Source organism: Numenius arquata, chromosome 3, assembly GCF_964106895.1.
Source record: "Numenius arquata chromosome 3, bNumArq3.hap1.1, whole genome shotgun sequence".
NCBI lineage: Eukaryota > Metazoa > Chordata > Aves > Charadriiformes > Scolopacidae > Numenius > Numenius arquata.
Window position 1 is genome coordinate 21814888 of NC_133578.1, and position 27124 is coordinate 21842011.

The 27124-nt window shown below is 38.3% G+C and overlaps 1 protein-coding gene across 1 annotated transcript in view; it reads right to left on the minus strand.

The window, feature by feature from the left end:
* Window positions 1-6371: 6371 nt before the first annotated feature.
* The window catches only part of STK39 (serine/threonine kinase 39), a 104237-nt gene continuing 83484 nt past the window's right edge, over window positions 6372-27124 (minus strand). The window contains exons 17-18 of the mRNA XM_074145126.1: window positions 11641-11705; window positions 6372-6446 (exon numbers count right to left, since the gene is read on the minus strand). Coding sequence (XP_074001227.1) covers window positions 6372-6446; window positions 11641-11705 — 140 coding nt within the window. The remainder of the gene's footprint in view (window positions 6447-11640; window positions 11706-27124) is intronic.

Here is a 27124-nt window from a genome sequence, read left to right on the forward strand (position 1 = left end):
ATGCAGGGCATTAGCAAAAGATACTAATTTGCCAGAACAAAACAACCAAACTTTCAGGAATCTTAATAATACAAATACCAACAGGTTAAAGTTAAAATGAAAATGGCATACTTGGGTTCCTCAACCTTCTTTGATGTACTGGATAGAATAGTAACCGTTAGAGATGTAAGGAGATTTCCTGGAAAAAGTCTGCAAAAAAGCATTCCTTGCCCTTTACATTATGAAATAGCACAGGTACAGACTCTAACATCAAAATACCTCAGCATCAGCGATTTCGGTTGGGTTTTTTCTCTTCCTCCCACTTTTTTTCTTTCCTTCCTCCCACTCCCCCCCAAAACCAGAATGCATTTTAAAACCAATTCCAAGCTTTCAAAAACAGAGATGCAGGCTTCTCCCATAAAGAGGCTTTCCAATTTAGCACTACACCGTCCATCTTCCGCAATACAGAAGTTCACTACTGGGAAATATAATCTTTTTGCCTAGTTATGTGTTTTTATATGACATGAATAGCTCAGAGTTCACCTCCTCAAATCCACTGGACACACTCTGGTTCTTCTGGTTTATTTATAATTGCCTGTTGATGACAGTCACACACACTACCTTTATGTGAAGAGACAATTGTGTTACCAAAAAAACCTTAAATTCCTTTACGTTTTGAGATGTCATACCTCAATTGTCCTCAAAGGAAATAAAGCTAGATCTAGAGAATCTACAGTTGCAGAAAACTAGAAAAGCCTTTTGCTCAAAGTAAATCTAAAGAATCCCAGCACTATGTGTGAGCAGCACCTTCTCTTAATGAATCCGAGTTGTTACATAGATGAAAAAGAATCAAATAACTGTTCAGTTTCTTGCCAGAAGAAAAAAAGTTCCATAATTTGAAAGATAGCTGGGTTTCATTAATTCTTAAAATTTGTACCTATGCAGAAGAAGTAAAAAGGAGAGGCATGTATTTTCCACCTACTCCAATTCTATTTCTCATAGCTGTTCCTTTACATAAACGCATCCACTTGTGTAACTGATTTTCTACACCCTACTGAGACAATGAACAAGCATAGCCTTTCAAATTCACATTTGAAAATTAGATGGCCTGAGAAGGACAAGATTGCCTCCCTATTTGTTTATGCAGTGAAAATTAAATATTTCCCCTTCCAAGTCCCTGTAATTGCTCATTGATCCATCATTGCCCATATTCTGAACATGATTAGAAGCAGACAACTTCTCAACTACTGAGTTTAATTCAACATCTCAAATTACAATGACTGTGCAAGCAGTTCGACGAGCATCAATCTAATAGTCATGAAGCAGCTATAAAACCACATTTTTATGCTCACTGTAATGTTACTCTTAGTCATTGAGGGGAAAATGAATACCTAAATGTCACAATGCTCAACTAATATGCCTAGATATTTCATCAGTTGAACCACTATGTAATAAAACACAAGTAAAACGGACTTCATTGGAGTTTTCATGGTTTGAGTAAATCCAGCTGCTCCGCCAGCTTATTAGCAGAGCCACGCACAGGGAACTTGAAGATGTAGGCTCCTGCTGCTCTTCCAACTTCTCATTTTAAAGTAATTAGCATTCTTAGTGCATGCACATGCATGAGTACATTGCAAGAGGGTGAAAAGGCTGCCCACTTGATGCAGTGGGAAAACCCACAGCAATTCACTGAATAGAAGTTATATCGCAATTGATCCAGAGGAAAAAAAAAATATACCAACTGCTATTTGTTATCATCAAGGTCTCATTTTTTTGCTGCACTGAAAAAACACTGAGGGGGTGGGGAGCATCCTCTGCTCCCTGCTAAACAAAAATCAGCATTTTCAATGCACTCAATTAGCAGTGTTTTAGGTCTGTGTCAGATTCATCATCAGAGCTAATTGATTTCAGACATAGGCCAATCTCACCATCCAACATCATTATGCAGAGGTAGGTGGTAAAAAGGAAAACAAATCTCTGATTAAGAAAAGCATGAGGGGGAAGCACACCATTTACAAGCTGCACATAGCATTCCCTCTCAGAGAAATAATGGTGTTTAAACACATTCTGAAGGGGTGCCCCGCAATCAGATTTTATAAAACTGCTTTGGAAGCCCCCAAATTGGAGATCTTAAATTAGACCAAGCTCGCTGAAAAGGCACACATTCATCTTTATCTCAGGAGACAACTTGGGGGAGCAAAAATTCAATGACGTTTCCTGGCTTATTTCCCTGCTCCCCCTTCCACCTCCATGCACAGAGCAGAAGTGTGCTCTGGGGCAGGGAGGTCTATATAGGAAATTGTGGTAGCACATAGGATAGTATTTCTAGAAAGCAAAAATATTTATCCCAACTCGCTAGCTGCATTGCAGCGTTGGTGGGAGTATCTGAGGTCAGCAGTTGTCAGGAAAGAGACATTTGCTCCTGTTCTCTTGACGTGGAAAGCATACGTTGCCAGAGCAGGAGACAGCTTTCCTGGCCCAAAGCCCACGCTGAAATCACAGGAGATAAAAGGCTGGAAATGTCCCCTCCTCTCCCACACACACAGACCAGTTAGTCTCCATACCTGGTTTTGTGCCGAGCTAAACTCTATGCTTACAGTCATCCTTTTTAACACTCTGAAAATAATAAATGACAGAACTGTGTTTCATCGACTGTCTTCCATCTCAGTCCACAGCACAGAGCTACTTTCAGCACACCAAAGCAGAGCATGCTGGCAGGGCTGGCTCCATGGACACTGACATTCATCAGCCTGCAGAGCCTCAAGTGCCCAGCTGCAAGCACTGGCATATAATCATTGCTACAGATGACTATATTTTTAGAAACATCTAATTAAGCCCTATTTGCCTGGCCTCAGAGACAGCTATATGGTAGCTCACCTGTTCTAGCTTCACCTCGTTAATTAGAGACCTCTTCCTTCAAACATAACCAGGTGTGCCAGTCAGCAACAGGCCCAAGGTATTGTCCAGCAACACCTTTCTAACAGGAGCAACACAACTGCTTTGGGGCAAGTCGTGTCATACATATGAGAACCATACTCATCTCCTAAATGCTTTTCATATCAACACGAATAAATGAATAGTTGCTGGTTTTCTCTTTTCCTTTGTTATTCAACAGAGGATGCAAATACAGTACTCAGGAAGCAAATTCCTATTACATTTGGTGTCTATATTTCTACTTTATCAACACTTGCACACTCCTTTCTACTGCAACCTACTGTATATTTTTACCTTTTTTCTCCTGTATATAGATAGCTACAAGAATAAACTACTTCATTTTAACAGACGCTAAAGCTTTAACTACCTTTTCTTTCAGTTCACTGTCCTTTGAACTCATTTTGCTTACACTGTATTTATTCACAATACCTTAGCAGCAGCAAAAAAATAATTTAAAAAAAAACAGCACAGCTGTGATAAATAACACTGTTGCATGAATTTGCTCTCACTGAACCAAGGAAGCTCAGTGAAGCATTGGCATGTTTCTGCATCTGACTGCAAGTGAGCAACAACTGTTACAGCTTTATCTTCGTACAATACTGCTGACTGCTTTAATTAAAGTATTACATTCTTTATTTAGATACCTCCTGCAGCCCCAACCAGTACTGCAGATGAGCACTTTTGACAGTTGCTACTCGTACCCCAACACCTTTTCCCCAGTCTTTCGGGAGGCGTATAGCATGTGGAACACGATTTTCATCCAATTATGTATTCCCACTTCTTTTATAGATCTGTGAAAACAACAAGCTTCCCTGAACGTTCATTTCTGTGCCTGAAAAAGAAAGCTAACCAGCTAACTACTTTGCAGGTGGATTAGTCAATACTGCTGCAATAGTTTGAGAAGCAAACGTTAATGTACATAGCAAAAATAATCTAATAGCAATGCTTAACTCCTTTGGGTCCTGCTCAGTAGCCAGCCCATCACAGCATTGCAGGTTATCAACTGTTTCACCAGTAAATGCACATTTAAGGTACCTTTTAAATTTACTCTTACTCCAACACAAAGGTTGCCAATGAATAATTAGCTGCCAAACTGCAGCCTGCCCCCCAGACCAGACAGGATGCTGTGCCCTCTGTCCTCCCCCAACACAGCCCAGGCAGAAGCTCTCTGGGCACAGATCGGTGGGTGCCCAAGGACCAGCCTTTGCTGGGCCACCGCTGGTGGCTGCCCCAGGTCCCCTGTCAGGCTCCTCCTCTGGCTGGCCCTGGGGAGCCCGCACAAGCTGACCGAGGCAAAGCATTTACCAAATTAAGGCAAGAGATAGTGCCCTGTCACCAGCTGCTTGAGGTGAGATACCCTTGATGTGGAAGGGAAACGGAGCAGATTATCAATAATACCACACCCACACTTGCAAAGACACCCCAAAGCGAAGGAAAGACACACCATTTTTTGTCATTGAGGAAAGGCACACTTACCATTTCTGTTCACTGCTCTCAGCCAGCTGCAAGCCCAGCCCCACCAGCACACAGGGCCCTTCCAGCCCCCGCCACAATGCCAAAACCCTCCCCAGGGCTGGGGCTCCCCACAATAATGAGCCTGAGGCCACCAGTCCCCCTAGGAAGGCCTGAACCACCCCAACGAGCCTCAGCTGTGGCCACCAGCCCCACACCTGGGCCCAGGGCAGGGCCGGGGCCGGCACTAGCTGCCCCAGGCCCCTCTCACACTCCTCTCCACACAAACCAGCAACCGAAGGCTTTTAAGTCCTGCCCCAAATAACCGAGTGATTTCTTGCAATACAAACACCTCAGTAGTCTTAAAAATGGCTTATGCAAAGTACTGGAATGCAAGCGGTCAAGAGCAACCCTCTCCCGTGAACGAGCAAATGGTGTTTTCTCCCCTTCTCCTCCCCAACACAAGGAACCAGGCCCCTTGTGCTGGTGTCACTCATAAACGAAATAAGGGCAGCAGACATTTATAACATCACCCTGCCACACAGCCATCAAAACACACACAGAGCATGCAAATTCAAAATACAAATTTGTTTGTGCAATACACTTTTATTTTTATTTTATTTTTTTAACCTTTGCAGTCATCTTGGAGTAATCATCATGTAAACAGTAGGATGGGATGGGATTACATTGAGTCGTACGCAAATGGCTCTAGAACACCTCAACGATTATGACAAGGCATTATAAATAACTTCTCTTAATAATATATATTTGCCGTTTTCAGTACATTAAAGAGCTGCCGTTTATCTAGGACTAGCTAGGAAGTAGTTTAAGCTGTAACCTCTGAGAAACATGTCTCCAGATTTGAAAGTCTTTCTAAGGTTCGCTAGCTCCATAACATCTATGTCACAGGTTAAGCATAAGACTACTTGGGTCAGAAGTGTTTTCTTTGTAACAGAGTTTTACTTGATCATTGCACAAAGCCCTATTATTTTCACTCCACCTTCGTATTTTGCAGAACTTCAAGTAAGGCTTCAGTTCCATTCTTCAAGTTTTTATCACCTGTATGAAACCGGTTTCTATCATTAAGGATAAGTCAGGTCGGAGATGGACACAGTAAGCAGTCTACCTTAACAACAACAGTTCAAAGTAGTTCTAGCTCACAGACTCCCCAATAAAGCACAGTCAAAATACTCTTAACACCTTTGCTACTGTAGATCTCCTCCTTGCTCACATAACTATATATATTTATATATATTGTACCATATGTATGGTACTTCTAGAAAATGGAGATTATTTATTTAAGCAGCCTCAGGCACATTCTTAAAACATTGTCTGCAAGGCACCTCCCACTCCCTTGACAATCAGTTTGTGGACTGGTTTTTAGACACACAACCAACAAAAGCTTGCTAATGCCTAATTAATTTAAAAAAAAAAACCAACCTAGAAGTTACCAAATACTTCAAAGATATACCTGAATTTTTTTTAAATAATGGGAGATTAACTGCAAATAGCACATAATCAAGTCAAATCATTTTCTTATTACTAGGATGTGTAATGCATAAGTATATGAAAAATAAAATTCACAGTTTTAAAACTAGAATTCAAGTTTGGCTAATAATTCTTAACTTTTATATTTATGTTAATTTCTAAATATAACAGAACAGAGGCAGTATTATCAACCACAAGTACAGGTAAAATAGTATCACTCAAAGTTTATGAAAGAAGTAAGCTTGATAGAAAATTCCTTTTGTAACCAATAAATACAGCCACCTGAGTGCATTTCCACAGGCTTTTCACTTAGGGGGAATCCAAATCAACTGCTAAGAGACATTTAGTAGCATTTTGAATGTTAGCAGCAGCGGTGTAGCTGTGGGCTTTGCTTGTTCTGACTTTGTGAATTGCTAGAGAATGAAGCAGAACTCAGTGTGTGGTGCATTAATTTTCCTTTGCATCTAAGCCGGACTCTTCGCAATCTCACAATTCAGCTTGGGGTCAAGGGACAGACATCAGCTGACACTTAACTGAGCAAACCCAATCAGTTTCACTTCATCAGGAATCTCAGTGCCATCACAGCCAGAGGCCTGCAAGTACAAACAGAAATGTTTAGTATATCAAGCTACAAAGCAGGGTTTGACAGCCAGGTTATAAATTTTCCCTGTTAACACCTAGTCAGCAAACAGCTTACTTGAAGGAAAGCTTTCAGGCTGCTTGGCGTATCCTCTGCCAGAGTCAGCCAACGGCATCCTTAATTTTAGCAAACTCGTTCAATCGATATTAAAAATTATGAAAAAAATACCGGGAAATTAACACCTGAAGACCCAAATTCTTTAACCAAAACTTTCCAGACTGGAGCCAAATTTTCTTTTTCATGTGAGCATGCTGTTTTCACTTGTGAAGTGAATAATAATCTACATGTATAAAATCCACCTTTTAACATTGTGCTGTAGACATCAAAGGTCTCATGAGTCCAGCTATCAAGTCTGTTTGGAATACCAACCAGCTGAATTTTTAAACAAGAGACTGAAGCAGTCTATGAAGAGTCATAATATTTGCAAAAGGACAGCTCCATTCTGACAGTACAATCTAGTACTTAAAATTGTATAGTTGAGATTCTCCAGCAAAGTCTATGCCAGTACAAACTGGCAATCAGTTCCGTTTACACAAATAACGGTAAAAATATAAAACCACCTTGGCTCAGGACTGAACTGTTTCTTTAGGTCTGCTTCAAAAAATTATACATGCTGTAAGCAAAATATTTTGATATTTTGGTTTTTAAATACAAAGCTTGCTTTTGTAGGACAGAAGTGACTACATTTTTAGTAAAGTTTTTATGCATTCGTCACCATGCATATTTCACCTTCACCTTTAAATCAAAATAATAATACAATTGGATGAATGGTGTGTAATGGTAAATTACTTATCACAGATGCCTTCAGACTCTTTGGCATATCCCCACAAAAAACATCAGAACAACTGGTTAACCCTATAAAAATGCTCTTGATCCTTTTATCCGTTAGCAGCAGTTGAACCCTTTAGTAGAACTGGTTTGTGTATATGCACTACAAGGGAAAGAACTCTCGGATTGTGCACAAAAGATGCACCAAGTGACATTATCCACTGAGTTTTCATGACAAAAAATAAACTCATTTGATACTTGTGGAAGCATTATATCAGGCTGCTCCTTCAAATTTACTTTGATCAGACATAGAGAACAGAAGTTCTGTCTTTAGAGAGTATCTCACATGTCTTATCCCACTGAAGCAGCAATTTAAAGGCCCGAGATCATCACCATCGGTTACTATTAAGTTATCTCAATGGGTTTTGGATTGGCAATTTACTAAATAAATGGAGTTTGAATTTTGCACTTGAAACACCATGATTAAAAAAGCTAATATTATTAACATCATTTTACACTCTAGCTAGCTATCAGTTTCCTCAAAGCCATGCTAAGTAACAGATCTAGATGCATATAGATTTTTACATGCCTTCCCTATCAATAAATATTGTCTAATATTTAATGCACCTGGAACCTATTAGCTTATATTTTGTGCTTAGCATAAGTACAACTACTTATACACAAACTGCAGTGTACAAGTGAAGCTCTTAGTATTTACAATTCACTGTTTAGTGACTGAATGCATTCCTTTTTTTATATGAAAAAATCCTTACATAAAATGCAAATTATGCTGCACAATAATTTTGTGTTTCCTTGAGTGTTGCCAAGATTACTTGTGTATTAAAGCAGCTTCTTTCCCAAAGTGTGGACAGCTGGATCCTGCAGGGAAGTCATTACTCTGTGTTAGCCAAGACAACTAAGGGAGGTTTAATACTATGTTATGTTCTGTAGAATGACATCATTGTAAGATCAAAAATACACTGTCCTCAAACCGGGACACACTGTTAAAAAAATATGCAAGAAGGAGATCAAACCCTAAAGACAGATTCATCAAGACACCTCACTTCAATAACTTTCGTTACCATTTTGGTAATAATTAAAGACAAAAATGGTTAAGACATAAGTTGCTGTTCTTTTCTCCCCAAAGATGAAAATGCTTGCTGTTTGAATGGAAATATTATATACCAGCAAAAACAATCTGCAAGCAGCAGGATATTAACCAGATTCCCTGTCCGCAAATAGTAGTAACTAATCCTAGACTAAAGAGCACTTTCCAATTGAATTCTCTGACTGGATATAGGATTAGCTACATTTAGACTTTGAATCCCCATGAAATATTTACCAACAAAATGTGTTTTAATCAAGTTGTATACAAGTGCTCTCAAATTCAGTGAGACCTTGCTAAGAGGTAACAAAGACTCAGTAGAGCATACAAACAAGTGACAGAGTTCTCCTAGGCAACAATTCATTTAGGAACTCCACTACACAATATAGACACAGGCAGAAACAGAACATATATTTAATTAATCCAAGGATAACAATAAATGAGGATACTTCTTGTTGTTACATTCTTTTGCCTGGAAGTAAGGAACTAATGCAGGAAGCCTATGTTAAAAATATTAGGAAGAAACTTAGGTTAAAAATTAACCTCAGGAATTGTTACCTAGCCAATGTAACTTACCTTGAGAATTTCACTGAATTTCACTGAATTTTTTTAGAGTTGGAAGGGACCATATAGATCACCTAGTCCAACTCCCCTGATGAAGCAGGATTGCTTAGAGAATGCTACTCAGGACTGCATCCAGGCGGGTCTTGAAAATCTCCAAAGAAGGGGACTCCACAACCTCCCTGGGCAGCCTGTTCCAGGGCTCTGTCACCCTCACCGTGAAGAAATTCTTTCTCATATTCGAGTGGAACCTCCTATGTTCCAACTTGTGCCCATTGCCCCTCGTCCTGTCACTGGGAACCACTGAAAAGAGTCTGGCTCCCTCCTCCTTCAACCCACCCTTGAGATACTTATAGGCATTAATAAGGTCTCCCCTCAGCCTTCTCTTCTCCAGACTAAAGAGTCCCAGCTCTCTTAGCCTTTCCTCATAAGGGAGATGCTCCAATCCCTTAATCATCTTTGTTGCCCTTCACTGGACTCTTTCCAGTAGTTCCCTATCCCTCTTGAATTGAGGAGCCCAGAACTGGATGCAATACTCCAGTTGTGGCCTCACCAGTGCAGAGTAGAGGGGGAGAATGACTTCCCTCGACCTACTAGCCACACTCTTCCCTATGCAGCCCAGGATTCCGTTGGCCTTCCTGGCCACAAGAGCACATTGCTTGCTCATTGTCATTTTGCTGTCTACCAGGACCCCCAGATCTTTCTCTTCGGAGCTTGGGTCCAGCAGGTCCACGCCTAACCTGTATTGGTGCCTGACATTCTTCTTGCCCAGGTGTAGCACCTTACACTTTTCCCTGTTGAACCTCATGAGGTTCTTCCTTGCCCAGCTCTCCAGCCTGTCCAGGTCTCTCTGGATGGCAGCACGGCCCTCCGGGGTGTCAGCCACCCCACCCAACTTGGTATCATCAGCAAACTTGCTGAGGATACACTCTGTCCCCTCGTCCAGGTCACTGATGAATATGTTGAACAGGACTGGACCAAGTATTGACCCCTGGGGGACACCACTGGTTACAGAACTCCAGCTTGAACCTGTTCCATTAACCATTACCCTTTGGGTCCTGTCACATAGCCAGTTCTCAATCCACCTCACTGTCCCCTCATCCAGCCCACACTTCCTTAGTTTTCCAATGAGGATGTTATGGGAGACAGTGTCAAAAGCCTTGCTGAAGTCAAGGTAGAAGTCACCAAGACATTGATTTGGGATTGTCTGTTAATTCTGATTATGGTAAGGAGTAGGTTTATAACAGCATTCACTTGCTGGAATCAGAAATACCATGTGACATTGACTGCATACCAGCCATAAATCAAACTGAATCACAGAAATACCCCAACTTAAATTTTCAAGTGGATTGTTTTCAACATATTTAAACATTAACTGGATGCTATGGGATATTACATTTTGGAATTTCAAGCCTCTATTTTAAGTGTGTGAACTAGAAACCCAGACTTCTACAGAGCCTCTGGAGTATCTATATATCTAAATGCTTTTGGTGAGATGCCATTGACTATACAATAAAGCTAAGTCAGATGTTTAGACAGCAAGAACACAGATCAGCTGCAAAGAGAGAAGCCTTTAGGCTAAATTTAGATAGTACGAGCCACAGAAACAAAACAATTTGAGTTACATGTCCTTATTCCCCCACCCCAGCCCCCTCCCAAAAGAAATGTGTAAGACTGTAGAGGAAAAATTAGTCCAAATTATTTGGTCGGTTTAAACTACTCAAATCTGTATTTTAAAAAATGACATGGGAAGAACAATCCTGAATTGATACATTATCATCAACTAGGTCACGTACTCTCTAAAAATGGTTCTATACAGCCCATATGAAGCAGCTGCTTTTATAAACAAAGCTATGATTCTGGAGTCCTACTTATCTAACAGACATTCAATCTAGTCTTTCATATGCGGCTGAGTCACTCTCCGCAAGGGGTGCTGAAAGCTAATTGGTGAGAGTTTGGCATTTACATAACTCATCATTCAATAGCTTTAGGTATGTACATTTTTCAACTTCATTTTAGCAAAAAATAAAAACAAATACAGAACTCTGAATTAAGTTTTTGCTGTGTAAAGTTATTAATATTAAATTAGATCTATCATGATAGCATCATAATCGACCAGAAGTAAGACCCATGGTCCAGGGCACAAAATGCCACACAGAAAACAGTCCCAGGCCCAAAACCATGGTCTTATGTTGTATATACAGGAGACAGACAGAAGTGGGGAGGAAGAAACAGTAATACAGTGGGAGCAAGATCAACTTGCAAGTGCAGACGGTCAATTGAAAGAAGGTTAAAAGAAAAAACTAAGGAGAAGGAAGCAGTGGAGAGGGAGACCTGAATGCAAGAAAAATGGTGGCAGGCGTTGGAAATAACATATTGGGATTGGAACAAGATGTCCATTAGCAGTGGACACTTCAGTCAGGACAGATCTGAGGGAGTGGAGGCGGGGGGAGTTAACCTAACAACTAGTTTTCTCTGCTTTACTTGTTTTAACCTCCTTCCCCTGCAGACTTATGGAGCAGCATGACTGTAAACACCCCTAGTGTCCTGTCAAAACAGGGGTTAGGTTTCTTCTCTCACATGTGGCAGGTTCAATCATCTTATCTCTCAACACATTTATATTCAGCAAAGTAGCTGTAAATGAGATAAAATCCAGCCTCTGTGTGAATACTGTAATAATTAGTTTGTTTCTTCCCTTCACGCTTTTACTTACCAACTTAAAAGTCAATGTTTTCAAGGCCTTTGGATCATCTACTATCTTCTGTAAGTTAGCAGCAACTGTAAAATAAAATATGAAAAAATATGATTTACAGAAATCGCACTCAATATGACATCAAGCCTCATATTGAATCTTCTACTTAATTCTACACACATAGATGCAAATTACTGCCTGAATCATTTAATCACTCTCTAGCTGTCATTTGAAAGTCACAGGGTGGTTGGGCCGCCATAAATCCTGCCTCCTTTCTTTTGCAGTCACTGATACTCTGTGACTATGTGAACTGATTCAGGAGGAAAATCTGCCCAAACACAAAATCATTAAAAAAACCAAACTACTAATTTTCAGCTTAGTCTATTCCATAAACAATCACACAAATGCAAGTGCAAGAAAAATAGGAGAGTCACATAGCCAAGGATAAGCTGACGGCTGTCATGATTCTACTATAGCTAGGGCCACCACCACAAGTTTCTAGGAGAAAGCTCAGCTCACTCTAACTTCTGTTAGGCTTTATGTATGTGCTTCTTTCCCTTTTTTGGCCTGGCATTAGTACCACACAGACTCTCAGTGATCTGTTACAGCTCACTACCAAAAATAAAATGAGCAAAAATAAAGGAGTGATACAAAAGGAGCTAGGAGCTGATCTTCAAACTACTCTCTCAGTAAGTGTGACCAAGATTTGTGATGTAAGAGCAATAGTTTCGCTAGATCTACAGAGCCCGAGTGTCCAGAGAAGGAAGCTGTATGCCATAACAGAAGTAGCAGGAATGGAATAATTTACTCCTTGAAAACATGGGAGGCAGGAAAATAATAAACCCTTTTTCTGTCAAAACACCAAAGTCACACTTTTAATTTGTATACTTTTAACAATATTGCTACCATTAGTCTTGACCAAACAATTGGCTGCTTTCAGCTTTGTATGTTTATTAAACTTGCTCCCCAGCTTTGCACAGCTAACTGTGACCGAACCATTAAGAGCCTTTGTTCAAGACTGACTTATGAGCACAAGACGTCATCAACAGGACATCAGCATGAGATAAAAGACTCTGCACTTGGCAGAGCTGACAGTCAAAGAATTTTAAAAGGAAATAAACAAGTAGCAAACATTTCTTAATTCACTAAGTAAGTACCGTAAAGCAGAGAAAAAAGAAACCAGATGTTCTCCATAAATAATACTTTCCACAGACTTCATAAGGTGGAAGATATAGAGCAAACATTTACATGTTGAATGTCCTACTGCTACAAACTCAGGTTCTTACTTCCTCCATTTTCTAACATCACGATGATAAAATTTTCACTCCTACCGTGTCTGATCATATATGATTCCCTGTGTAGTAATAGAAAGTGGCCTCACAGGGGGAAGTACAGTATTTGGCAAATGAATTTAGAGAAGTAAACAATTAGGCCAATCTACCACTGTTAAATGCAAATTAAATTTTTGGGGGTCTCATTTTCTTTATACGACTGAAATGGCACCAAGGATTGTTTATACACCTGTAACAAGTTTGACCGTGGATGAAAGGGTGTTTGAAACTAAAAACAAGCCTTAAAAAGCAAGAACAAGGAACATTTTGTAGAGTACACTTTTTGGAGAGAAAAAAAATTAACCTTCACAGTTAAATGAACTGAATTACAAGCACTAAAATAGGAAGTCTTTCAGTTTTTAAAGCTTCATTATTCATAATCTTCTTTGTTCTAGTCATTACAAACTTTTATTTTAATCATGATTCACTTTCACAATCAATAGTCAATTGTATTGCAATACCTCCTACCTGATAAAATACATGCATATATAGATAATCCTTTTCATTACAATTAATACTTAGAACCTCATTCGTAGGCAAAAAGGAGTGTTTAACCTCACAGCTCCTGAAGCCAGGATAGAATAGCTTCAATTTTTTATGTCTTAAAAAATCTATAAAATAGGATCAGGCACTCAACAGCAGCTCTGGGTTATCCAAATCCCTGTAAAACATGTCTTTAAAAAAAAAAAATAAAAAAGAAAGAACAAGTTCTCCAGCTAGTGTTAGCTGGCTTCACTGAAATGGAGACACAGTGCTACAAAACCACAAAGGAGTTGGGTCCTAAATCCAAAGATTTGAACCTCACCTATTATACAATGTTACAAAAAGATGAACTTCAAATGCATACATTTTCAAGAGGGGCTGCCTTTCATTTAATGCTAAGCAGCAGTAGAACAACTAAGGCAAGTCAGCATAACTGCTTGGCTATTTCACCTGAATGCAAAAACTTCCAGCTGTCCTTAGGCAAAGTTACTAGTCCTGCACTTGCAAACAGCAGCCCATTATCAGTAATCGTTTTAATGAACTATCATATAGTGGAAAGCAGCACTGAGGACTTCACAAGTAGTATCGAAATCTTAAAAAAACGCTAACCTTCCTGCTGATTCTTTACCAGGGAAGAAATTAGAATTTTCAAAGCAAAAATAGCAAAAGATAAACCAGCACTATATGCAAGTAGTTCATTCTAATGACTTTTTTTTTGTTTTGGCTGATTAAACAACATAACAGAAAGGAACGATATTTTAGATGGATATCATTCTTTAAGAAGATGCTTTCAAAGAACAGTTCTCATTAAAAGGCTACAGGGACACAGTTTTATTTGTTCACTTGTCTTTACTTTTAATACAAAAAAAGCCAAAAACTTTTACATATAAAATGCTAGAGAAGCATCTGAAGCAAGCATATGAAATATGCTTTATTTTTGCTTCTCTGACAGGTCATAACTAGAGTGAGACATGTTTAATCAAACAGAAGATTAGGAGGATTTAAGGGAGTAATGCCAGACGTTTTCAGGCTATGCTGAAAATGAGAAAGCAGACCTGCACAGAGTCCATAACAGAAGAATAAAAGTTTACATAAAAAATAGTCACACCTGCAGTTCCCTACAGAGTTTTTTCCTACAGAATTTTCAATTTGAATTACTCACATTTAGCATTTTTCAAGCAAAACTAGCATTTCACCTGTGACTTTTGGCACTCTTACATTTTCTGGTCTTTACAGAATGGCAATGAAAATGATTTTGCCAAAATAATGTCATTAATCCCATTCAATCAAGCCACTGTGAATGTGAATTCCCCCAAAGGCCTGCTCTTTCTGCAATATCTGAAAGCAAAAGTAATTAACATCAACTATGAATCAAATGTGTGTGCATAATTACCTAGCAAAACCATACAGTCCTGTTGGTATCTTTTTCCTTTTTCTTACTCCTTGCCTTTTTTTTTTGGCTAGGTCTTGTCCTTATTTAGACTGCAAGGCCAACGACTAGAGGCAACTGTCTGAATTTGGATACCTAAGTCTGCGTTTCAGGAAACCACTTAAAATATGGTTTGGTTGGCTGGATTTTTGGTTGGTCGGTTTTTGGGGTTTTTTTGGTGTTGGGGTTTTTTTGTTTGTTTGTTTTGTTTTTAGGTATGAGACAATCATTATCCTTTTCACCTTAGTGCAAGCCAAAGGTTCTAGGACCTCAACAATTACATAGCACTGGGTATGTCTCCTTCCACTTAAACACCTTGAAGATCTGGGCTCAACTGGTAACAGAAATCTTCTGGGTCCTCATATAGTCAGCTAGGAAAAACAGCAGTAACCCATGAACTGCAGGTGTCCATGGCATCTCTAGTTTAGTTAACTTCCTTTAGAAATAGAGCCTGCAGCATAGGCAGAAGCCATCCAAGCAGTTGAAAGTCCTACCTGAAAACCAGCCTGCAGTGCCTTCCAACTATTTCTCCAGAAAGTTTGGGGATCCCGTCTTAACTACAGTTAAGAGATCCTCAAAATTACAAGCAGAACAACATACTCTAGAGTGGAATACTCATCCTACTTTAAATGCAATTAAATTAAGCTATCAGTTGCATTAAATATAGCTGACTTACCACTCTTATGAATATACTTCTAAAAATGTAGGACTATTACTAAAATCTACAGTGTTGACCACTAAGTATGCAAAGTCTCCTTGAAAGACAGAGAAATACATGCCAGACGTATGTTCACAAGACTAAACAATGTTCTCACATACAAGCAGTTGCTGCTACTGTTCAGCCACATTCAGAATTATTGATCACATCAGGCAAGCAAGAAAAACAATTAAGTGGAACTGCTATTAGGCTTTACTGATGAACACCTCCCCCAGCTACTAAATGTAGGCTCTTTTCATCAAGGAAAATGATTTACTAGGTTGAGATTCACTAACCTGCTAGTACAGTTGACATACAAAGTTTTAATTTGGCTAAAATACAAAAAATGAGCATAAAGTTTCTAAATGCAGATGAACCCAACCACATCTGCAAACACTAAGGAGGAAAATAACCACCCAGTCTCACCACCTCTCCCTCCCCCATGCTCCCAACAATTCTTCTATTGCAACTCAGTGAAGAAAGTCAATTTAATACAGTAATGTATTTTGAAGTGAAAAGGAGTTTCACATTACGAGTTTCTAGAGAGGCAGGAACCGTTCTCTCTGCTGATACTTAAAACTATTTGGAAAAGTGAGAGCGTTGTAAAATATATGTCTCTGGATTCTACTTTACACCTTATCTCTAAGTTAAGTATACTACAGTTCCTATTGACAAAGCCATTTTTCTTTGAAGTGCTCTGAAGTCACGCCTCGGATGTTGTATTCCTGAAATTCATAGTAGATTAGTTTGCCTGCAAGCAGCCCTAATTGACAATTTCAAATCCTGTTGGGAATTCACTGTTTCTACACGGCCCGGATATACTAGACTAAACTTTATTTTGCACAGTGTTATCTCAAGATCTTATGGCCATGCTCCTATAAAAGTCAGAAGAAACATGAACAAGACCACTGCAGGAAAAAATTAAGTGGTGATGGAAAAACCTTTGCCAGCAGTAACCTCAAGTAAATAAAATACATTTCAAATCATGCCTTGGAGGAAAAGCCCTCTTCAAATGTTAGCAGCAGTTAGCACAATAGGCTTTTTGTTGTTTACAACAATAATTGAGGTGCCGTTCTGCTTTCTTCAGAAGGCTTCCGAAGGACATATAATCAACCTCTGTACCACAAATCATTCCAGGTTCTTTTGCAGGTTTTGCTCAGTGACAAATGGTTGTGCCACTCTGTCAAAATAAGTGTCAGCACTTGTGGAACATGCAATAGGATAAAAAGCCAAACCCAGCATATAAATATACACAACATGGGCTGCTAATTCCACATGTAATAAACAGACAACCCCCCCCCATAAATACAGTCCTCTAGCATGCATATTTATGTAGAATATACTACAAATCATTCCGCTATATGACAATTTTGGCCAACCACATCAATTATAATTTTCAAATAAATGATCAATATAAGCTGAGGTAACAGAAGAAAAAAGGCCATCTTCAAGATCACAAAAAAAATATAATATAAGAGAATAACCATATTTTGGGCAGTCTTAAGTAGCTGTTTTGCTCCTATAACGAGACAGGACTCTGCCTGGTTATTTAAAATTCTTAACACAGCATGAAACCTAACCCTAATGGTTTCTGAACAGGAAAAACTTCTGGAAAAGTTGAAATTAATGAGACAGTAAATAAAGCTATATGAAGTACAGTAGAACTATTTCCAGCACAATGCGGACCCAGCTAACTGAGCTGGAGCCATCTGGCATAAACACAGACACAAGCAGAATGTAAAGCTTGAGATGATATTTCTGGGATGCTCTCAAAAGAATAATGATTCATCTGCTTTTCCATTTTGAAAAGAGTGGATGGGGAACCTCGAACAGTATGCTTAGGTTCAACAGTTTGCAAAGCTATTGCATATTCTAATCCTGAAATTCAGATATGAGGAAAGTGAAAACATTATTCAGGCACCAAATTACTGTCCAAAAAAACCTGAAAAATTGTAAGCTCTGAGAAAATGAAAAAATATTTTTAATAAGTGAAAAGTGATATAATTTTTATGTAGTCCACAACTCGGTCTATAAGAAATAGCCACCTTCAACCGCTCCTTACTTCATCAACAGTATTGCTGTTAGAGGCCAAAATCAAAGCTTCACAGATTTATTGGCTTTTCTCCTGATTGTTTCAAATATTACCTGTTCCCCAACTGTAGGCAGTTATTTTGCCATTTTCATCTGATACATGGAGTTCTACATAATTAACTGCCCTGGGAGTCTGCTGATTTGTGGATTAATGCTGTATTCTCCTGTACGGGTCTTAGGAAGCAGGATGCCTGAATGACAGGGAATACTTTTCAATGGAATCATCACTCCTGAAAATTTAGCTGCTGGTAGGGTTTTCCTCTAAAGGGCTGAATTTATTATGCACGGTCTTGAGGAGGTTTCACATATTGCAAGAGGTTCACTGCAATATATATACATTCACTTACATTTCATACTGCACAGTGGTTTCCATGCATTTGTAAGTTCATAATAAAATCAAAACTAAGTTTTAAACCCTAGCTAGCACTGGATTATAGCATATTATGCAAACTGTCAAAGCAATCAACCTTTAGAACTTTTGGTAACAATTCCTCCAGATCTCTGACTTTCTTATTATTAACTAATATTATCTTAAAGCTCACGAACTGTCTGCATGAAAGATTAAAAGGCTTTTTAAAAGAGAGGTCAAAAAGGTCTTTAAGTGCAGCGTGATTCCATTAGTTCACACATTCAGGATGCTAGTCAAAATCCCTTTTTTTGTTTATATTGCTTGAGAACAGTAGCAAGGGAAATATTAAAGCATTTTGAGATCTGTGACAGCTAACTAACAAGTGTTTATTGCTAGAGGACTGCAAGGAGCTAGACATGATTCTTATAAAAAAGAAATAAAAGAGAATAGAAAGATCAACAAGCCTGGCTTCTCTTCCGAAGAAGCTACTGGACACTGATAAGGGAAAAACATTAAAAACATTTAGAAATGTATTATTTATGAAGAGGCTGTCATTAGGAATTTATCAAAGAGAGATTAAGGCTCACAAATTTGTCTGAATTCTCAAAGTACATTGCCGAATCAGTAGATATAGATAAAGACAGTGGAAACTACCTCCATTTCAACTTTTGATATTTTAATATCCAACAGCTTGATTTGCAGCCTTGCAATCACAAAACACAGCTTGAAGAGGACAGCTACAGGACAATGAAAGGCCACAGCAGATCTCACTTGAAACGAACACTGGGAGACTGTAAAAGGCCCCCTACAGCATCCTTACGAACAGGACTACAATTTCACAGTGCAATTCCCACAGCTTAAAGTAATTATTAAAACCACTTGAGCCCTGTGGTTCATATGGGTTCTGAGCCCCATTACTATATATAAACATTGTAAACCCAGGAATGTATGCTGTTTCATGTGTGTATAAGGTACCAGGCACAAGGAAGAACTGTACCAATAAAACGATCCTCACATCCTGAAGAACAGCCCAACATACAGCAACAGAAAAGAGGCAAGCAATACTTCAAATTATGCACACAATACTCACAGGTGCAGAGTGTGCTACGCCTAGTGAGTACCAAAATCTGTGCTGATTTAACTTGGGTTTTAATTCATTTGTTCTATACAGACAACCAAGGTTTAGGCTAGTACACATCTTTTTAGACATTTTTAAGTAGGTTAACTAGTAGTTGGCATCAGGGTATCTTGTTCCAAAATAGGAGGAGGGGGAGAAAGTGGGACCAAAGCTTTAACAACCAACCAGTTATGCCGTTATTCAAGAGTAGAACAGGCAAAGGCATGGAAGAGACATCAAGAGATACATATTCCTGATTGACCTCTACAGACAAATAAAGACCTTAAACATTTATCCTTGCTCAAACTGAAAAAATAAAAGAGTTTATAGAATAATATTAGACCTCAAACGTCTTCACATTAAGATCCATTAACATGGGGTATTAATACTCAGGGGTCACAGACAAAAACTGGAAAATGAAGGACTGAAAGTAATACATAAGATTTCATTTTTCTTTAGGTAGTTGATGGAAAAATCTCCACCCAACAGAAGCAGTATATTTTATGAAACAGGAGCACTGTAACAAAATGGAAAGTGAAATAAGTTAGTGCTAGAAATCTACCTATTTCAGTTCCAATAACATGTTACTAAACTCCCAAATTCTCAATTATTTAGTATGAGTATCTGATCACAAGGTAACGTTTACATTCTACAATCGATGAGAAAAAAAAAAAAAACCAAAGGAAAAATTACTGATATTGTGATAACTGTTTTTATTGATTAAATTAAAATATTAATATAACTGGCAAATTATACCTTTTCCCAGAAACTTATGAAAAAAATAGAAGGTTGATACTTCAGATTGATTTTTCCACCCCCAAAGTCTGTGAAGAACACTTAGGCAAACCACTGCACATTTTAAAAAAGTGCTGTAGAAGATAAGTAGGATATATTTGGATATTTAAATATTTATCTATTTCAGACCTTGATTCTGCATGTGTCTACTGGGGTAGATTATCCAGGAAGATGAGGGAGGAGTATGTACAGGTTTCACAATTTTCCCTTCATTTTGAGAAAAGCACTTTGATGATCCTGAGCATTCTAAACCTCAATCTAGTCTCAAATGAACATTTAAAATAAAAATTTAGACCTGCTGTACAACAATTGCTAGTAGGGATATTTAACAAGCCTTAGATATTACAGTAAACTGTGCTCATAAATTCTCCATACAGAAGAATGAGTCAGAGTACAAGGCTGAAAAAATTGTTTGCCAGTGCCTGAATGCAGAAAGCAAGCACTAGCTTTCAGACAAAGGTTTTGACAACAGTTTGACAGTCATCAAGATATTGAAGACAGCTCTAACAAATACCTTCATCATGCTGGATTAGAGTTGAAATTTAGGTCTATGCAGAAATAAGGCAGGTCACATTCTGCTATGCATATTATTACTTGGTAATCTCCTCTCCCAATCAGATCTTCACAACTCCTCCTGTCCTGACTTCTGCTATGAATTATAGATATTGTTCTGACAAAACTATTAAGAAGATGAAATAGCTGCCGGGCTATTTCAATACCTTATATCTGAAACTTGAAACAAGGAAAAATATATTTAGAAAAGACTCCCTGGTGTGCAGGAGTTAGGTTCTGAAATGGACTACCTCTAGTTTGAAGAACCTCAATAAATCCTTATTTTGACACAGTAACCACTTGCAGAGAAGTGAATGCCAAGGAAACAAATAACAGCAACTAAATTACTACTGAAAATAGGAACATTACTTACATTGCTGTCTTTGCAATTTCTGATTCAAATTCACAGTTGTCGTCTTTTTTTTTGTTTTTTAAACTAGAAAGGCCTTGAAACTACAATTCAGATTTATGAGGGATGGGAACACACTTCAGGCCTAGGAGTTTATCACTTACTGTATCAGGCTAAAATCAAGCTAATTCCATTAATAAACAGATGGATTTATTCCTCATTTACACAGTTAAGTAGGAACTGATAGACTGCATGCTGAAAAAAAAAAACCCTAAAAACCAAAAAACCTGTCTTTGAAGGCAACTGCCAATCCCACCTTTTTTTTTTTTCTTAAAGTAAATAAAAATTATTGTTTACTTGATCATGGCTATAAGGTAAACACATTTACTATGATATATAAACGCACATGTGTAGAGAATAAGTCACACACTTGGAGAACTTCTAACATCACGTATTTATAGTTCTACCACAACCACCATTACAGCAGTAGTAATTATTCAGCTAACACAGTGTTATTTTTTTTAACCTTGAATCTTTTAAGGTTCTACCACACTGAAAATTCAGCAAGGTGAGAACTTGCATGAAACCAGACAGTTTCACACAATATACTTTCTCAAGTGCACCTTTTAGGTACAACACATATAGCTCAAATAACTTTGAAGGCACAATTAGATGCAAAGCTTGATTACCTGCGGGTGTACCTCAAGCTTCCAGAACTCCCAGCAGTCTAGTCATTATGAGTCACCCTTCAATGCATTAGCCCTAAATGAGCCAGATGTGTTGAAATATTTAAGTCCCAAGTTAAACCCTGGGGATTTTAGAGATAGTCTCCTATCTGTAATGCATGAGCATATCTTGCTAGAGAGATATGGAGTTATGAGCACATGTTGAAAGCACAAGAGTTTCTACAAAACACAGTCAGGTTTGTATTCTACAAAATACAGTCAGGTTTTCATTAAACCTGTAAGTTTCCTTTCTGGATAATATATTAAAAACTGAACATAAAGTATTTAATCTATCCTTTTAAATTAGTTGTTATGGTCTCTAAAGGCATTTTCTCATTAGAAATTTTATGGATACATTGAGCTTTGGAACATATAAAAACGTGATACACTGTTGAGGTTTGGGCCATACTGGCCACTGAAATAAATGACAGATGCTCTCCCCAAGGAGGGAGAGAGAGAGAGAGACTTACAAGTTTTCTTTTAAACTAAATTACTTTAATGGAAATATTAATAAAAATAAAATAATTAAATATATACAATATATACAAAACCATATCAAGCTCCCAGGATGATGATCACATCACTGGCAGGCACTGGGAAAGTCCCAGACTGGACTCAGCAATGGATGAGAACTGGATTCCAGAACGCGCGGATTGGGATCAAAGGCAGACAAACAGCCAGAGGCATCCTCAGACGCCGGCCATTGAAGAAAGAGGCTGACCCCTTTGATCCCTCAGCTTTTATACTGAGCATGGGGCAGAAGGGATGGAATACCCCATGGGTCAGTTTTGGGTCACCCGTCCTGTCCACTCCTCCCCACAGGTGCAACCCCTCTACGCCTTTCCACTTCCAACCCTCCACCGCGGCACACAACAAAGTGAGCTGACCTGGGCTGTTCCAGCAATAAATATAAACAGGAGCCTCTCTGCATACAATTACTAGGTATCAATTATAAACAAGGCCTTATCACCAGGACACACACTGAACTAAAAATTCAGTTGTTTCACTCAGTTTGAACCACAAGAATAAACAGACAAGAAAAAACAGAACTTCTACCAAATTCCCTCAAAGCTTACAAAAATCAGTGCATCTCAAAACATTATGAACGTTAAATGACAAACATGCTCCCTTCAAATGGTAGTGCTATACAAGACACCTACCCATAGCAACGTTACTGCTCTTTGACAACATAAATTAATGCAGTATGTTTTCTACTCTTGCAGCCCTATCCAATTTTCCGATTACAGTAAGATGATAAGCTGGAATTAGTTGAACAAGAGGCATCACTTGATTCAGTTTTAAAGATGATTAGCAAAACAGCAAAGTAAACTCAGTATAAGCAAATGCACAGCAAAACATGGAAAGCAAAAGGATATTCACTGCCTATGGCTTTTTAATGAAATGGATTATCAGTGCCACTATGAGTTAAGTTGCTGTTACAGACAGTATATTAACAAACTGAGATTCTGCTTTTTCATCTTTCCATTTTAGTATGAAAGCACCTTCAGCATCAGCAGACACGATACTGTAAGACAATCGGCTGTTTCAATTTCAAATGCTTTAATACTGTGATTAATTGGGAACCATATATGTTACTTACTGTTTAACATCCCTTGAAATAACATAATTCTGGATTTGGTCCAATACACGTTCTCTGCACACATGTCCAAATAACCCATCCACAGTCATTATTTTTTTTTTATTCTAGATCCCAATTTATGTCTTGTCTACTTACCACAGTAACTGTACCAAATAAAAAGGCTATTTCCCCCCCCCCAAAAAAAAAATTTAAAAAAATCCAATCCAACAATCCTGTGAGAAATGAGCTGAATTTTGCTTCAGCTACTTGGTATATTTCTATTTGTGTGCTCGGTTATAGCATCTAACTAATCCTTACAAGTACCCTGGAATGGCCCAGAGACTCTGGTTTACAAGAAGCCATTTAGGTAAGGAGAACCGAATTGATGGTAGACTGATAAGCGAACAAAGGACAGTGGAAGGTGATAAGTGGATAAAGGCCACCTGGGGGGTGACTGAAGAAAAGAAGGATATGGACACTAGATCAAGAAGATGACCACCAGGATGTTTGTAACTACTAACATTAGACAGTAGATATTAGCAGAACTACTAACATTAGACAGTAGATATTAGCAGAAACTGTGAAACAATGTATTGTTAATTAAAGGTTTGTGTCTTTAGGCGGTCGGGAAGAATGTGAGCTCCAACTTCTCAGCCAATGAGAAGAGAGGCAGGTATTCAGGCAGCCGGGAAAGAAAGGTATAAAATATCTAAAAAACTAAAGATGTGTGTGCCTCTACTTTGAGATGCACCCGATTCAGCGCTGCTTCGTACAATAAACCTTTGCTCCAGTGACTTCGTCCTCTTTAAAATTTTAAGTGTGAGCCGGTGTTTCTCACAATCCCAAATCCCTTAGTCAACTATTATGGCATCTACTGTATTCACACTTCTAAGAAAATATTCAAGATGTTGATGAAAAAGCTTGCTACTTTCAAAATATGATCTCATTTCAAAATATGATCTATCGGGTTTTCAGTTGGTTCTTCTAAAGACATTAGGCCTTTCAGCAGGAAGCATTTGTTTTGACTGACTGAAAACTGTTTCCCTGGTTACTAAGTGGATACTTGGGTCTGGCTCCAGCACCAAAAAGATACCCATTTACCAGTAGTTAATGTCTGATGTATTTAGAAGTGAAGATACATCTGCTATGATGCTCAAAGTATTCACAGGTACTTTTTGACAAGAATACACAAAATAAAGGTACATTAATAGAGTGAAGGGTGACTGCACATTTCTTGATGGCATGGATATCAAGGCTTTTGTTTAAGCATTGTTCAGGAAGGGAAGGTTTGTTTTTTAACGCACTCCACCTTAATAACTGTAAATACACCTTTAGTTTCTGAAATTTAAGCAACACCTCTAGAAGATTAACTACAGCCTAAGGCTTCACTGATATTATATGCCCATTGTACACACCAGTGAAGAAGGATTGCAACTATGTGATCTTCACCAGAACTGACTGTTGATATGATTTGAGTTTCCTTTATGGTATCAAAAATATAATAAAGGATTACTAGATGAATGTTTACTAGCTAATATATGTATATTGCATATACACACCGAGACAGATTTCATCTCAAAATGTATTTTGAAAATATTCCAGATCTTTCATATGATTTAACACAGCTGTTTCAGTACTGCAGAAAAATACCTCATCAGCTAGACACCAATGCCTACATATAAGCTCCCAAGACTCATTCCCCTCTGCAAACGCAAACTCTAGTCTGCTTTTAAATGAAATTCTCTGCACTGATTCCCTTGATCTAGGGACCTCCTATGAAACAATACTACTGTCAATAAGAACAGAAACCAGTCATTCATAGCCAGAACTGAACATGCAAGATGGGATTTTTGCTTCTCTGCAGAACAGGTAGCTGAACTTATTGCTTATCAGAATGGAAATCTTCCTGGGAAGCCTGTGTTAAGTGAAGCAAATCCAGCAAGATTCAAAAGGTGAAGCGTGCTGATGCTTAGCAGCAAATTCTATAAAACTTACACGTCAGCTGGTCCCCACTAACAGCTTCTGCTCACATATTTCCACAACAGCTTTTGCTGACTCCTATTCAAGCTGTCCTTTCAGACACTGTTACACCAACAAGTTGTTGAGTTCAACACAAGCACAGGTATTTTCACCTTTCTTTTTTCTCCCAGCCTCTACACACTCCAACATCCATTAAAAGAAACTACAGGAACAACTTTTATGAGACTCAGAACTTCGTTTTCATTCATGTTATACAGGCTGAATTTCTGCATGCTTCAGCTGAACAGTGAAAGGTAATTTATCAGCTGCTTTCAATCTGGAAGCTAATGGAACCAGTTCTTACGGTCAGAAGGTGAAGCAAGCTCTTCTATATTATTCCCCTCTTTCTATATACGAAGATTTTAAACCTTTTAATTTTGAGTGAACAAGGTGGCAAAATCGTTTTACACAGAAAATTAGTTTTGTAAGCAGATTTACATTTTCAGCACCATCTGCTCTCTTATATGACCTATTGCTTTAAACTAAGGGACTGAAATATTTCTTAGGACTGCACTGCTATAGTGAAATTCTGAAATCTGCAACAATCTGCTTGCATGCAAGTTGTTTCATTCCAAGCCCATACAATATTTAACCAGTTTTCTAAAAGCAAATCACAAACATTTTCTAACTTAAGTCCAACTTTATTTTTTTTTAATTAAAAGTGAAATAGCATATAGCAGAACTTGTCTTTCAGTAAAACATGAATTCTGAAGTCATTTTTTACGAAGATAACAATGTTCACACGTATTTGAAAACTTGAACAACATCACAGGTGACGCAGACAGAAAAGTGAAAATTATAGTACAAAATCAAGCCAGAATTTGTGCCCGTGGAATGTAAGTTACAACATCACAGAAAAATTAATGTATACTGATTATAATTAACAAAATGAAATTTAAGTTGAATGCTTTAAATTATATACAAGAAATTTCGTTTCCTTACATTTTTTTAAAAACAGGAAAGAACAGAAAGGACCATCATCACAGTGCTAAAAATCAAAGTCTGATGCAATTCAAAACAGGAACTAAGCAAGGAAATAAACTTTTATTAACTACACAGTGTCTCTAACCAAGTCTGCTAGGGGAAACCATACTTATTTAAATATTTGTGCTTTTTCAAGGATCAAAGACCCATCACTACAGTTATGAGGGATATCTATCTTCATTTGCCTTTCCCCATCACTCCCCCAAAAGATGATAACAAATCCCATTCATGGTGCTGTTTCCATAGAAGTACTAGCGCTTTACACTGGAAGAGAACTTTGCAGCAAAAGGAAAAGGGAAGAGTGAGGAAGGTAAAAGGGGTTTTACTGGGTCCCAGCAGGACTTGCACTGCAGCACTGCCAGTTCTGAAGTTCTGATTCTGACTTCTGTGCAACACAGAGCGCCAGCTGACTGCCCAGGCAGGTGGGATAGCCAACAGATAACAATTCTTCTCCTAGCCCCCCAAAATTATTTATTTATTATTTCTAAATGAAGAAAAGTATCTTTTGGCAATTAAAATTCCAACAAAACCATAATCAGCAGTATAGCAATGACATTTTTCATACTGGGTGTTTAAAAGGCAACAACCTAAGGCCAGGTTACCCCTCTCCCCTGAACCCTTACAGTAGCAGCGTAGTAGGAGTGACTTTCAGAGGAGAGTGCCTGCTAGCCTGTGCTGTCTGCGAACCTCCCCTCAATACTTTCTTTAGAAGTTAAAATAAAATCATAGGTAGGGCTCGTTTCTTCTATCAGCTAGAATCAACCTGTATTCTCAACATACAAAAGCAAAAGGTATTGGCTTCTCTCTGAAATACTTTAGCTACCTGACAAAGGCGCTGAGAACTATTTAGATAATCTTCCAGGAAAGTCATATGAATTCACAGATTTGTAAAGTGCTCTCCATATCATTGAGGAATTTGGTAATGGTATCTGAACCAATTATAAGAACTTCTTTGACTGCATCACAAAGATTGATTTGCTAGTATTCATCGATTCAATTCTCACA